Source organism: Corvus brachyrhynchos, unplaced genomic scaffold, assembly GCF_000691975.1.
Source record: "Corvus brachyrhynchos isolate BGI_N302 unplaced genomic scaffold, ASM69197v1 scaffold258, whole genome shotgun sequence".
NCBI lineage: Eukaryota > Metazoa > Chordata > Aves > Passeriformes > Corvidae > Corvus > Corvus brachyrhynchos.
The window spans coordinates 3,173,211-3,187,107 of record NW_008240122.1 but is presented as its reverse complement, the minus strand read 5'-3'; the positions used below and the strand labels follow the sequence as shown (position 1 = coordinate 3,187,107).

The 13,897-nt window shown below is 36.5% G+C and overlaps 2 protein-coding genes across 8 annotated transcripts in view; one reads left to right on the top strand and one right to left on the bottom strand.

The window, feature by feature from the left end:
• Positions 1–13,891, bottom strand: part of PLEKHH2 (pleckstrin homology, MyTH4 and FERM domain containing H2) — a 55,024-nt gene extending 41,133 nt beyond the window's left edge. For 3 of the 5 annotated variants that reach the window (XM_017744784.1, XM_017744787.1, XM_008641706.2), the window contains exons 1-3: positions 13,734–13,891; positions 13,179–13,294; positions 9,738–9,867 (exon numbers count right to left, since the gene is read on the bottom strand). In XM_017744784.1, the coding sequence (XP_017600273.1) occupies positions 9,738–9,867; positions 13,179–13,207 (159 nt within the window). In that variant the 5' untranslated portion in view covers positions 13,208–13,294; positions 13,734–13,891. The remainder of the gene's footprint in view (positions 1–9,737; positions 9,868–13,178; positions 13,295–13,733) is intronic. The other 2 variants (XM_017744785.1, XM_017744786.1) reach the window with 2 other exon arrangements.
• The window catches only part of THADA (THADA, armadillo repeat containing), a 218,808-nt gene that overhangs the window by 43,152 nt on the left and 161,759 nt on the right, over positions 1–13,897 (top strand). The window lies entirely within an intron of this gene.

Here is a 13,897-nt window from a genome sequence, read left to right as displayed (position 1 = left end):
AAAAACCCTATTTTTTATCCAAGCCAATTTTCAACATAACAATTTATCCCATTCATGTTTGAGATTTGCATTACAATCAGTGCATCATACAGTGTCTCCTAGTTTTTAATATTATAAACAACATGCTTGTATCACACAGACTTTTTGGAAATCTTTTTGAAATAAATATAGGAAAAAATACAACCATTAGTGAACAAAAAGAAAAAGCATCACTTCTCTGGATGCCTTTCAAAGCATGTTGATAATAGGTCAAAATTTTCAAAAAGGAAAAATGAGTTAAAACCTAATGTTTCTGCACAGTTTGTCTGCTGATGAAATGCAGGACTTCCAGTCATTTTAGAATGGTATGTTTAGAGTCTGTTGTTTTCCTTGCATTTCAATTTTTCTAATCTTCATCATCTGAAAAAAAAAGCCCTAACCATCTGTGGTTGAAAAATAATGTTCCCCATAAAAAAATAGTAAATCTGTCCATTTTTAGATACGGTGAACTACCAGTCCTCACACCACACAGGACTTACCAAAACCAGAGACATGGGTATGTGGTTGCTTCTATAAATAAAGAAATAGGAGAAGCAACTGAGGGATAAACACACCTACAACTGTCTTTCTGAGGTGCCAGTAGATATAAACAGGTGATGAATAAACATTGGCTGGCATTTAGAAGACACTCATTTTTCACATTGAGTAGAAAGGATTTTAGAACTGCCTTCTAATAGAAGCTATGAAGACAAAAGATCTGGTTGGTGTTTTTTTATGTGATACTTGGTAAGTTTACAAATGGTTTGAAGAACATGCCTGCCAGCTATTCCACAGCACTACATCTGACCAAGATTTCCCCTTTTGATTCTCTATTCCTGTATTTAGACCCAAATATTTCAACAAATCTCTGCATTTCCAGAAGAAAAGTTAGTACTGCTTAAAAGCAAGTAATCTGCTTCTTGATGGCTTTGATGACCATCAGTTTTCATGTTTTACAATACACTGTGCCCAATCATATAAAGCCTTGCACACATTTGTTAGTTAAAAGCAATGGTCAAACTGTTCTGGAAGCGTGACTTACTCTTTTCACAGAGGTCTCTCTTCTGGTAGTTTAGCTTAGGAATATACAGGAATATTCCTCCTAGTTCTTTAACTCATTTATTATAAAGCTGACTAGGTATGTTCCATCCTTACTTTTTAACATTATTCCTTCTGCCTTGACATTTCTCTTCTATGTGTTATGTATTGTCCATATGGACAGTGCTAAATCTTTATAAACTACAACAAAATATGACCTGACTAATTAAGCCATATAGACAGAACACCTAAGGAAAAGAGATGTAAAATAAATATGCTAACATTTCATAGGAAAAATAAAGATAATTTGTAAAGAAGGAATGAGCACATGCCTTGGGGAAGAAATATTTTGTTCTTTATTGGCCGATTTTTTATCCCAAAGGGAGTACAATAATTAGAGACACTTATCTTTAATAGAACAGCTTTGCATCTAACTTATTAGTAGAAATCCCTTTTGTTGTATAATCTAGGAAATGATTCTTCAGAGCCACCTGTACTTATAAAATTAAATATGCCTTCAGTGAAAAATGGATATTTTGGCACAATAACTTTTCCCTAGAACAAGATAAAACCTATAAAAATATGACTCAATTTTTCAGTCCTTGAAATGAAGATTTGCTTTCTGAAGCTAATCTTTTTGTCACAGATCTCCCCAAAAGGGCTAATGGTAAAGGCTAAGTCTCAATGGGGCTCAAATGTTCCTTAGGCTAATTATAGACCAAGTATATATTGTATATGAAATTTTATTGGTTTTTATTATTTCCTACATGAAAAAAAAAATCTTCAGATAAAGAATTGGTCACCTGGCTTAAATTCAGAAAGCTACAGCCTCGTATTTCCCTCAAATCCCACTTGAATGCTCACCTAGGTTATGACTACTGCAACACAGCTTAGTGCTCACAACCTGGCAGTTTGCAAGCTGCCACCTTCCAGAGCTCTCCCATGGTTTTTCTTCTCCCATTTTCTTCATTTTTAATAACAATTAACAAGTAAAAGGCTACAATTCTTCTCATGAACAAAGCACTGTCAACCATTCCTCTGCAAATTTGCCATCTCACCAATTCCTTTTTATTTTGTCTTTCTCTGTCACACAAATGTATGAAGCATAAGAACAATTTCATTCTTTGATGTCAAAGTTACATCTCTGTGCACACACACAGAGACACATATCCACTTCTCCTGCTTCTCCTGCAGATGACCAGCACTTCTACAATCTGCATGTGTAGAATCACAATCCTGTTCACTTCTAACTACTCTCCTAGGTAGGCAAAAGGCACTTCTCAATTGCATACCTCTCTTTCTTCTCCTTTTTAGCAATTCAGCTCATTCATACAAACTGTGCTTAGTAGCCTTTCCTTGAAACAAAATGAAACCTCCAAAAATTACCAGTCTCTATTTGCTCAGTTTCCAAAACAAAAAACCAGGCTCAAAATTTCTATTGCTCTCCTTGATGAGACCAGTTTTACTGCTGAGTTATTTTACTTCTTTCAAGTTCTTTTCAATACTTAAACATGCTTTTAAGAATTATTTAGCTCAAAAGGTTTTCTAGTTGTCATTAAATGAGTGAAAAGTACATATGAAAAAACAATCTTTCACATCTCAGTTGAGTTCATTGTAGTAAAATTAATGATTTCTTTGGGAAACTATGTAACTTAAAGATACAAAACTGAGAAGCCCAGAGGGTGAACCCTTCCAGAACTGGTAGTCTAGGACAGCTGCCAGCAAACATACAGATTTAAAAAAGTTAAATTCCACAGTGGGATTCGAGGAGGCAGTGTAGTGAAGGACAATTGAGCAGCATGTAATGCTGGCTCAGTAACCATGCTTTTCCCAATGTCAGTCACAGAACTTTCCTAAGCCTGGTAGACACTAGGAAATTCCCTCTTTCTGGCAGTCATCTTTTCCAACTCAGATCTTGTCTTGATAGTTAAACTGCAGAGACACAATCAAATACAAATTAGGTAGATGACCACTCTTAGCACAGACATTCTCATAGCATTCAAAATCTTGAAAGGAGTGAAGATATTTTTCAGCGAGAGAGGAGGTACCAAAGCACTTTGGCAGGCAAGTAAAAAGAAGTCTCACATGGTGCTTAACATGAAAAAGACAAACATCTATCAAGAACTGGTTGTTCATCTGCTTTGTTTTGTACTGATCACTGTACTGCAATTGTGGAAATTCTGCTGACTCTGTCTCCCTGAATTGTGGCTTCTTATTAGAGCCACAACATGAGCATCCACCTGAAACAGGACGTGCCACTGCCTGAGAGGTGATGGCTTAAGAAACAAAGGTACCACTCACTGCCAACAGTTTAAAAAAAGAAAACTGAATTTATTAATGACATTAAAGGGTACAGGACACTTTGGAAACACATGGCAACGGAGCAAGAGATTCCAGAAATATATGTAGGGCAGCATATTGCACTTTAAAGACAAGACAACAGGTATTTAAAGCATGGAAGTACTGTCCCAAGCAATGAAAATTAAATGAGCAAAAAGAGTTCTCACCATGAAAAATAGAGAAAAAACATCTTGTAGCTCCTGTAAGTGAAGTGCTAAACAAGTATTAGATTGGCTAAGGATCTGCACAGGTGTCTACCCACTATCACAGCTTCCACAACTTCCATCAACTTCCCCATCTCAGGTGAGCTGGAATAGAAGTGAATACCACCAGAGACGAGATATGAATCCTCTGGCCTCACAGCAAAGGCTGTGCTCTTCATGCCATTACCCAGCCAGGCCTCTACAAGAACAGCTAATTTATTGCTTCCTGAGTTCTCTTTTTTTTTTCCATTTTCAGCCTCCTTAGAAAGAATGTATTTTTAAGATATTCAAAAACAACAAAACAAAAAAAGCCCCACCGTTTTAACAAGGCATAGCATAAACTTAATAATAGACAAGGGTAAAAATGGAACTTTAAGAAACATGTGTAGATATTAAAAAGGTGTAAACAAACCTACAACTCTATTCATATAAACTTTTATTCTCCTGAACTCTCCTTGGTTTCTCCTGTTTGTACCTTCCTAATTGTAACTGAATTATTTTCCAGGATGAGAAGTTTTTTAAGAGCAATTAAAGACTGAAAAATAACCATCTGAATAATTTTGGTTCAATGGTATTCTGCTCCCCTTTACCCTTCATAGTCCTTTGATTGCAAATGGAAATACTCATTTTGCTTTTTTATGATTTTTATGTTGGCAGTCACTGCATAAGTCCAATGTCTTACTGACTTTTCCTCCAAAAACATTAAACATGAAATTGCCAAGCCAGAGATAACAAAACAGATTGCATCTGCTTCATTTTCCAACGTCAAATGATATACCATAAACAGGACTGTGAAATACAGTGGGTATTTATAATACCTGGATTTAGCTGTTGGTTTGTAAGACCAGGTCCAAAATGTGTTATGCTTTGGAATATACTGAAAAATAGTATTTGGCCTAAAAGTTGGTTATCATTCAATTTTCATAACCTGTACAAAAAGTATAAATAATATTGCATTTGTGATGTACACACTCATTGCCAGCTGAGCATGAATACAGACAATATCCAAGTGGAAGGTTAAAACAATGTACATATGAAAAGAATTCTCTCTCATAATCATTTATTTTTGTTGAAAATCACTTAAAGTGTAACACAATGACCCTCAGCACTGCAGGAAACAAACTTGGAGACATTCATAGGAAGGCTGAGTATTACTGGACAGCCCATAACGCAACATTTGGGTCAGTGCCATATTCAGTCCTAATGGGGTCTGACAAAAAAGAGATCCAGTGGAGGCTGCCCAAGTGGGAATTTAACACAGCTATGTAGTTCTCCTACTAAAATGACTTTTTAGTGGTATGAAGAACATCAACTTTATACCTTACATTGCATGCATATTCTAGGTGAAAAATGCACTTACTGTGGAAAGAACGAAGGTCACCAACTTTTCCTATTACTTGAAATGCCAGCTGGAAGCTAAACTTGCAGTACAAACATGTAATCTTTTACTCAGCAAAGGGGTTTTTTTGTAAAATCTTCACATACGTAAGACTCAAGCTGCATTAAAATACAGGCTTCTGCTTAAAGCTCAGTTTCACAGCCATCCTAAATTTGGCGTACCAGGATACTTTCTAACATCATTCCTTAAATTCCTGTAAAGACCTCTCCCACTTACAGCAGCAGCTTCTGCTTAAAACTCCAACAAGGTCTCTTTCTTTGCACGTTAGATTTATAAATACAGACTCTTTACTTGGCAAAATGAAAAAATATTAAAAACAAATAAACAACAGGGAATGGATTAAGTTTTCTGAAAACACTGTATATTCCCTTGCTTCTCTCTCTTCTTCTCCTCAAGTTCAGTAAAAAAATTAAGCTCTGGTAGCTGTACTGCTGCAACACATTTACAATGCAAATTCCTCAACTGAGTTTCGAGGATGAGTACTTCCTAAACTTACAGGACACAGTAATTAGTTTGTTTTTCTGAATTAGAACACATCTGTTAGAATAATATACTCAAGACTTTTCATGTTAATTGTTCATTTATTTGCAGGGGTGCTATTAAATAAAATAACTTTGCAAAGGTATTTGATTTCTAGTGTACAAGAAAAGTGCTTCAGTTAATCCAGCCTGAATACATTTACGGACTCACACACATACTGGCATTTTGTGGTCATACACAAATATTGGCAATGGATAGATTCAAGACATCCCTTATGTAAATCTGGTTTTAGACAAAGCCATACAACAAGTATAAAACCCATTGGCAGTTTCTGGTAAGTCATGCACACAGGGTAATAGGATGTAAACTCCTTCCCCTGATACACTGTCTTGAAGAGATACCTCTCAAACAGGCAGAGGAGGAAGGCTGGAGAATTACCATCAATCCATTTCTCTTACCTTCCTGTACAGACTCCCTGTTTTTGTCACAGTATCATTCTTACTCTGTTTCCTACAACAATTACATAGTATAATACCCACAGGGTTTTACGTCTGTCACACCACAGTGCTGTGATTTTGTGGCTGTTTTGAAGTGGAACTGTCTGCTGCTACTGTTCAATGTTTTAGTACACATTTCATAGCATAGAGATGATTGCAAACAAAACCATAAATAAAGGCCTGTGCTAATCAAAGTAAGAGTGAGAATTATTCAGAGCTTTGCCAATTTGTTTCATTCTATAACAAGTAACAAATCTAGAAAGTACCTATAAAGACTGACATGGGCTACGTTATTCTTTTGTTGTTAGTATCACTACCGGCCAACTGGGTCTTCATTATTCACTTTACTATTTCCTAAATATATTTTTGAATAACAATTCCATGCAGTTCAAACTAGTGTGAGTGTATCTTTCCTTTAACCAATACTGAGAACTGTCTGTATAATTTCAAAAATTAAAACATGTGAAAAAAATAACTACTGGGTTATTAGCCAACAGCACCAACTCAGAAATACATACGAAGACTTTAGTGCCCATTTTGAATATGGTTCCTTTTGAATTGTGCAAGACTGCTTAATTTGCAGATGAATATGATCAAATTTTATTAAGCTGTGACCAGACTTTGATACATGTCCCAACTGAATTCCAGTTTATGAATGAAAGATTCATATTAAAAAGTCAAAGTGGCACAGTAAGGAGAAGGAATATTTTTCATGAAGTCTTCTAATGCACTGCTCTGGAGAGTATTATGTCAAATTATCCCAATGGAATACCTGTTGGACCTGTGGTCTTCAACAGAAAATGTTTCTCCCATGTATAACTTCTGTAAAGACTTTGCCTTTTCTAAAATTTCTGAGAAAGATAAGGCAAATGAAAACAAGAGAGCAGTAACATGGAAAGTTCTTAAGTTTTTTTATCTGTTTCACAGTCATATTTCTCACAGATGAGAATAATTTGCCTTTGAATATTTTCTTTCAGGCACAGGACTGAAGATTTGTGATTTCATCCCTCTTATTCTGCTTGTTTTTAAGTTTTTTATGTTGATATTTGAAATTATATGATTATGCATACATTTCTATTAATTTTAGAGGATATTTCTAGTTCAGTTAAGAGCCTGGAAATGCAAACTGTAAATGAACAAAGTGAAAAGTCAAATAGAAAGCATTCAAATTTATAAAATCTTTTTAAAATTCAGATAGTTTTGTGAAGTGCTGTTCATGAATCTTAACTTTTAGGTTGCCAAAACTACAGTCAGCAGCAGCCATGTAAAACTCGGTAGTTATGGCTGCTGGAAGGTTGCCTGGAAAGCCATGTCCAGAGTTTAGCCACATTCCATCCCGAAATGCAGTGATCCAGACAGGGTAAAGAGAGAACAGATATTTCTGATCTAACAGCTCTGTGTAAGCATCCAGTGATCTGCTGAATGCTACAGTAGCCAGGATTGTACTCTTGGATGGATGTTCTCCTCCAAGACTGACGATAATAACTTGCTCTTCTCTGAGCCTTGCTAACTACAATGAAAGACACAGGTAGTTTTCCTTTTTTAACTTTTTTTTTTCTTAATTCTTAAATGAAATGTCAAAACTTTTGCACAGCTCGTTGTTCTTCCCAACCCTCATATTCTGCAATACCACTTCAATGAGAGTTTGCCATACAGAAAAATTGCAGCATTAGGAAACAATTAAGAGTTTTCAACTACACTGCTTTCTAACTGCAATATTTTTAGTTATGCCAAAGTAGAACTATTTGGAGTACTAACTGTAAAAATACAATTTCAGTGGAATTTGGTATTATTTAAAAAGTTTTTTATTATTATTTTATATTGCTGTAAATTTTCACGCCTACTTAATGAAAATATGTCTAATACAGAAAATACTAAATTTCTTTATTCCATTTTTTTTCCATCTCAAATTGAGGTTTCATGCCTCCATAGAACAGATAAGGCCATGAATAGATGAAATGAATAGTAATAAATTGCCAAATTTTATTCAGTCAAGAACTGGATGACATAATTGAACCAACTATTGATCTGCAAGTCTGATGTCTGTAGCAAGCAAATTAGTAGAAAATGTAACAGCAAAATTAGGGTGCACGTGGATAAATATTATAGGTAAAGAAAGAGTTAAAGTGGCCCTTAAAAAAAGGGATGTTTGATTACAAAGCTGGTGAAGTTTTGAGCGGATCACCAAGGCTGAAAATAGGGAGGGTCTGGTTATTATAATTATTTGGATTTTGCAAAGTGTTTCAAGGAAATAAAGAGCCATGGGGTAAGAGGGAATGTCCCTCCATGAATTAAAAAAAGGGGTTAATAAAAATAGTGCATTATCAGTTACTTCCTACAGTGACCAGCAGCTATCAGGGGAGATCTGCAGAGTTCTGTTGAGGGCTCATTGCTATTCAAGGGAGACATTTGGTAATGGACACTGGGCAGTGAAGTGACAAAGTTTTCGGTATTTTGTTATTCAGGGGAAGAGAAGCTTTCTGACAAGCAAGATTTACAAGCAGGTCCTTACAAGACTTAGTGCATAGTCAATAAAATAATAGAAAACACATAATATAGAAAACTAAAGGACTTTGATTAAGATCCTGGAATTAAAATAGGTATCTCCATGAAAACATACTCAATTGTTAATTTTAATTTAGCTGTCAAATAAAACAATGTCAAGCATTATTAGGAAAGGACCGGAACACATCTGGAACTTTGTACATCATCCAGGGTTCTTTGTAAATACAAAGGTATCTGTTTCTTCCTGCTTTTATACTATTTAGCTCTTGCCCCCACTAAAACATAGTAAAATGGGCATGATTCATAGAGGACTAATATGGAGATTAAATGTATTTATGGCTTCAAAGGGAGAATGGATAAATCCACAAAAGAGAAGCATTAACTTACATGTAAGAAGTAGAAGTATTTTCACTTACATACTATCAGTTTATCTGAATTTTACTTTTCTTTCGGGGGGAGCAATTGATGGAAAATTTAGCTCATAGAAGAGTTACTACAATGAAACATTTTAATTAGAAATTTGCTGAAGTGAGTCTTAATGATGACATAGTTCCAATAACTCTCTAAGATGTTTTGTCTCTTGTACTCTTTTAATTGCCTTGTTCTGTTGAAATGTTACCAGGTAGATAAAATGGTGGAGGTTTTATATTTCAAATATGGGCTCAATTATAACTGACTGTTGGGATACACATGTTTGAATATGCCAAGTGAAATGTTTCTCTTTTGGAAAATAAAGTAAAAATTTAAACAATATTTTTCAAATTAAATGGTACAGTAATTTTCAACTTTCTGGGTCCAGAGACTCAGATGATGAGCCATAGTTGGAGATGTGTTCTCATAGGAAAATGAAGTCTGGTAAATGATATGATTCATTAAAGAACACTGGAGAAAATAATACTTTTGGATTTTCTCCGTGATGATTTCTGTGTCTTAAATCACATCTCAAATACATAATAAATGTGTTAAATATTTACTTCAGTGTTGTAAAAGTGATTACTGGATACATATTTTTCTCTGCAGGAGAGTTGCCAGTGTGCTCTCACTTGAAAACGAACATTTTTTCTGGCAATTCTGATGTGTAAAATTCTTTCACAGCATTAAAACATGTATGTTTTCCATATATTTTGTTGTAAAATGCTATTTTTCTCCTTCTGAAAAAATCTCAGTACTTGTGATCCCAAACCATAACATGGGATTGGCCCCCATAATAAAATAAAATAATTTATACATCATTAAAATTCATCTCATGAGACCTACCTTTTCTGCTAACAGCTCTCTGATCTTGCTTGCCTGGAGACGAAATTTCATTAACTGTGACTCCAAAGTTAAACATCTTTCCTTCCAGTTTACAGTACCTTCTGGCTCTGAAAGTTCAGCCATATTTATGCTGGAAAAAGAAAGGGAAAATGTCAAATTCAGTCTTTACTTAATGTCTGACTTTAATATACATACTAACCTATTTTATGTAAATCTCAAGAATGCTCCCAAATTTTATCAGTTTCATAAAATTTAGTAAAAGTACACTAGTTTACAAAGGCCCTTATCATAACTATCAAATTCTGAAATCTGTGTTGATAATATTTAGGTTTATTGTATTTTAATTTCTTCAATTATCCTGTGGCTGCAATTATTTTTCCTTGATAGGCAGAGACATCTCTCATATTCTAATCTTCAGTTACTGCATATATCCTTTCTTACTCAGGAGAGTCTCGTAGGGAACTGAGCTTTTGCTTAGCAAAGGCCTTACATAGGTGTAACTGCCTGTGAGTTAGTAGCACATTTGGTTTTACACAAGTTTAATGTTTGGCAGACCACTCTTTTAAAAGTCTTTTAACATTCTTGTGCTTAATCAAAGTTCCTTTAAAACTCAATATCCTTAATGAGATGGAAGGGGGAGTTTCTGATTCCAAATGTAAAGGTGGGTGAGCAAATGGTCCCTAGTGGGCCCCCCCCTCCCCCCCCAAAAAACCAATCCTTTTGCATTAGCTGTTGCAGATCTCAGGACATCCTGGTTCAGGCATCTTTCAGTCTCAAATATGTGCTTTTATCCACATTTAACTGCTCATGCCTTCTGGAAACTAATCTCAGTGCCCTTCTGGACAAGCATTGCTGGAAAAATTATTCAGGATGAGAGCTTGCTCATCATGGTTTGAGAAGCCAAAGAAAATCATCTGTGTGTAAGCAGAAGGACTGGGCTCTGTTGTATTCCAAGTATTTGTAGGCAGTTTAACAAAGAGTAACTGGATGGCTGAATGTAACCATTCAGTCCAAGAAGTTCCCTTGCTAAGTAAAGGCCTGGCCTTTACAGGATTCTGGACACTTAGGTTTGGCTTTGAAAATAAAGCCTGAATAGCTCCTAAGTATCCAATTCATCTCAGAAATAACAAACATGTAAAAAACACTATTCAGTGGAAGGCTGCTGGCAGATTACAACAAAGAAAAACTACAAGTCTGAAGATTATATTGCATGTTTGTCACCTGAACAGTGGGACACTGATGAGGAACAGCAAGCAGCCACTATTTTCAGTGTGATGAAGGAGGCTGATACAGGAAGATTATGGATAATACAGATCTCCACACTGCAAGTCCTGACACAGTTAGGATGGATGAGTAAGTGACACCACTGAGAACCCCCCTCCCATGACTATCCCAGGCCTCCTGAAGCCTAGCTTCAAGCACTTCCCTTCCTCCCTGCATCGGAACAGGCAGCCCCCCTTGAAACCCCTCAGCTGGAGGTGAAAGACCTATGAATTTATCTTCTCCACTGTTTTTGACAACGGGAAGAAAAAAGGAAAAGCACCACAAAACAGATCAAGTAATGAGCAGGATTCAAAAAAGTCCTTCACTTTTCTTTGCTACAGTAATATTTGCTATTTCTCTTCTAAATTTCCCTTGTCTCACATAACTCTCAAGTTCATGATAACTAAACAGGTGAAAAACTCTTGCTCAAAACCTTCTTTCTTTTCTCATATGCTAAATTCCTTGTTTCTTTCATTCCATACCTCAACTTAGAAGGAAAACTAGGAAAGAAAAACTGAAGTTTGTAGGTTTTCACCACAATCACTTTTTTGCTTTTTCTTCCTTTTGGTCCTGCAGGCTAGACTTCAAGCTGCTAAGCCAGAGCTTACAACTATCCTTACTCAGGAATTTCCCACTCAGGAATCCCCATGGAATCACTAGGACTTTAGTATATTATTAAAATAGTTTCCTAAGCCAATCCTACAACACCCACATTCTAAACACAAGCATTTCAACTGCAGTCCTCCTAGGTGACCGAGACATCTCTGGCGTCTTTTGCCATTCTCCCCCATCTCTTAAGCTTAGCAGAAAATTCCCTGGACTGTCAGGGAAGCAAGCTGCTCACCGCTGTCCTGTCCCTAATCCATGCTCCTCTCTGTTTATCCAGAATCCCCCTGTTCAAGGGGGAAAGGTGGCACTTCCAAGCAGCAACTTCTCCTACTTTAGAGGGAAAAAGTAGTTTCAGCTGCAGATTTATGAGGATTCTGCTCTCTTAAGTAATGAGGAGTGGCAACATACCATTAGACTATTTAGGATATTTTAGGTTTTTCCTTCTTAACTAATTGCAGCTACATGAAACAAAAATGGACGAGGCCAACATCTGGTTAACAGTGGGATTATTTCAGTGTTTGTGGCAGTGAAAACACAAACAGGTCAAGTAATGAAAGAATTTTTGCTTTTTGGTAGGGCGCAATATTACAGGGTGGAGTTAAAAATGTTTGTCTTTCAACAGACAAAACATTTGAGTAGCTGGATTTCTGGCAGTGAACAGTGTGTCCAGCCAAGGAGTTTCTCAATGTCCAAACTCATTAATATTCCACTACAAAAACATTATGGATAAAAAGATTGAAAATAACTCTTTTTATTGTGGGTTGTTTGCTAGAGATTGTAATAATTTACTTCGTATCTTCCAACAAGCCAGTGGCTTCTGGAAATATTTACAGGCACATAATACACTGTTTACAATTGCAGAGTGAATGATCTTACTTAGAATCAATGACTTCCTGTTTCTTGTCTGATTCCCCAAGGGAGGATAAAAATGAGTTCATCTTCTCTTGGCTTAATAGAGTACTCTGAATCAGCACTCAAACCTACACAGAGTCCGCCCCTTCTTCCTGCTCCAGTTCCCACCGCAAAGCCCTCCGTTTCCCCTGAGTCTTAAAAAATTAAATCTTTTGAAAAGTAAACTTAAAAAGCACACATTAAAGCCTTAAGTTCTAATTATGTCATCAAAAATTAATTGAGACAAGTTTGACAAGTCTGGAAAGATTAAATTCGTCTTTTTCATTTTTTAAGTTTATAAACCTCTTTCTAGGCTTCAATAAGTCAGAATGTCACATTCTCCCCAAAGGGATTGATATAATTTCCTTTTCTTTGCCGTCTGCTTGGAAATTATCAAAATACATTTCAGAGGGGAGGGAACAATGTTCTAACTTTTTGAAGTATGTTAAAAAAATTACATATTCCTTATCACACTGTCAGTGTTTTTCTCTGTTTTTAACAAAATGCAGTGTTTAACTAAACGTTTCATATTCTGTCCGTATGTTCTGGATGTCCTTTCTCTGCTGGAGAAAGCTTGGTAAGTTCTTCTGTTTCAATAGGCGTGGGTTTGTGCAGTACATAGTGGATTCCCTTCACCATCCTAAAATGTTTACTGGCTTAAATGCATTTGGACCATACCTCTTGAATTTCAAGTCCCTTTCTTCCATCTTTTCACCCAAACTCGGCACTTACAAATATTTTTGCTGCCATAAAGATTGGACTGGAGAAGGAAAATGATGAGACACAAAGTGGACCTGTTTAGGAATCAAGGAAGTCATTCTCAGGTTTGTTGCTGGCCAAGGCCCTTACTCACCTCCGAACACTGGTAACTTTATTATCCATTTGACTCATTTTGCATAATTCTGTGCTCTGACAAACTGCTGCCTGAGCTATTTAAAACTTCCATCAAAATCTGATTTACAAATGCATTTTCTGCTGCTTCCTAGGTATTGATGAGGTTGTTCCCATGAAGTGACACAGTCAGTCAGTGCTCACCCACTCCAGCCCTGGGTGCAGACCCCCACAATCCCCCAATTTCAGGGGCCAGGCTGCCCCCTTCCAGCTCATTAATCCTGCTCGGTTTCCCAGTGTCAGATATGTGCAGCAAACAAGATAACAGCACGCAACATCATTTTACGTCCTTTTCCTGATGACAGTAATTTTTAAGTCGCAGTGTGATACCACACTACGTACCGATTTAATTTCTCGAAATTCTGAAAGCTGGCCGTGTAGGTACCTCAAAAGTATCGTAATCTTGCACGTTTGTCTGGGAGTTGTGTTCTTCTCGCTCTTCTATTTTTGGGAGGACGGCAGGGATGCGGCAGCGGCACTGCCAACGGGACGAGAGGAGCCTTACG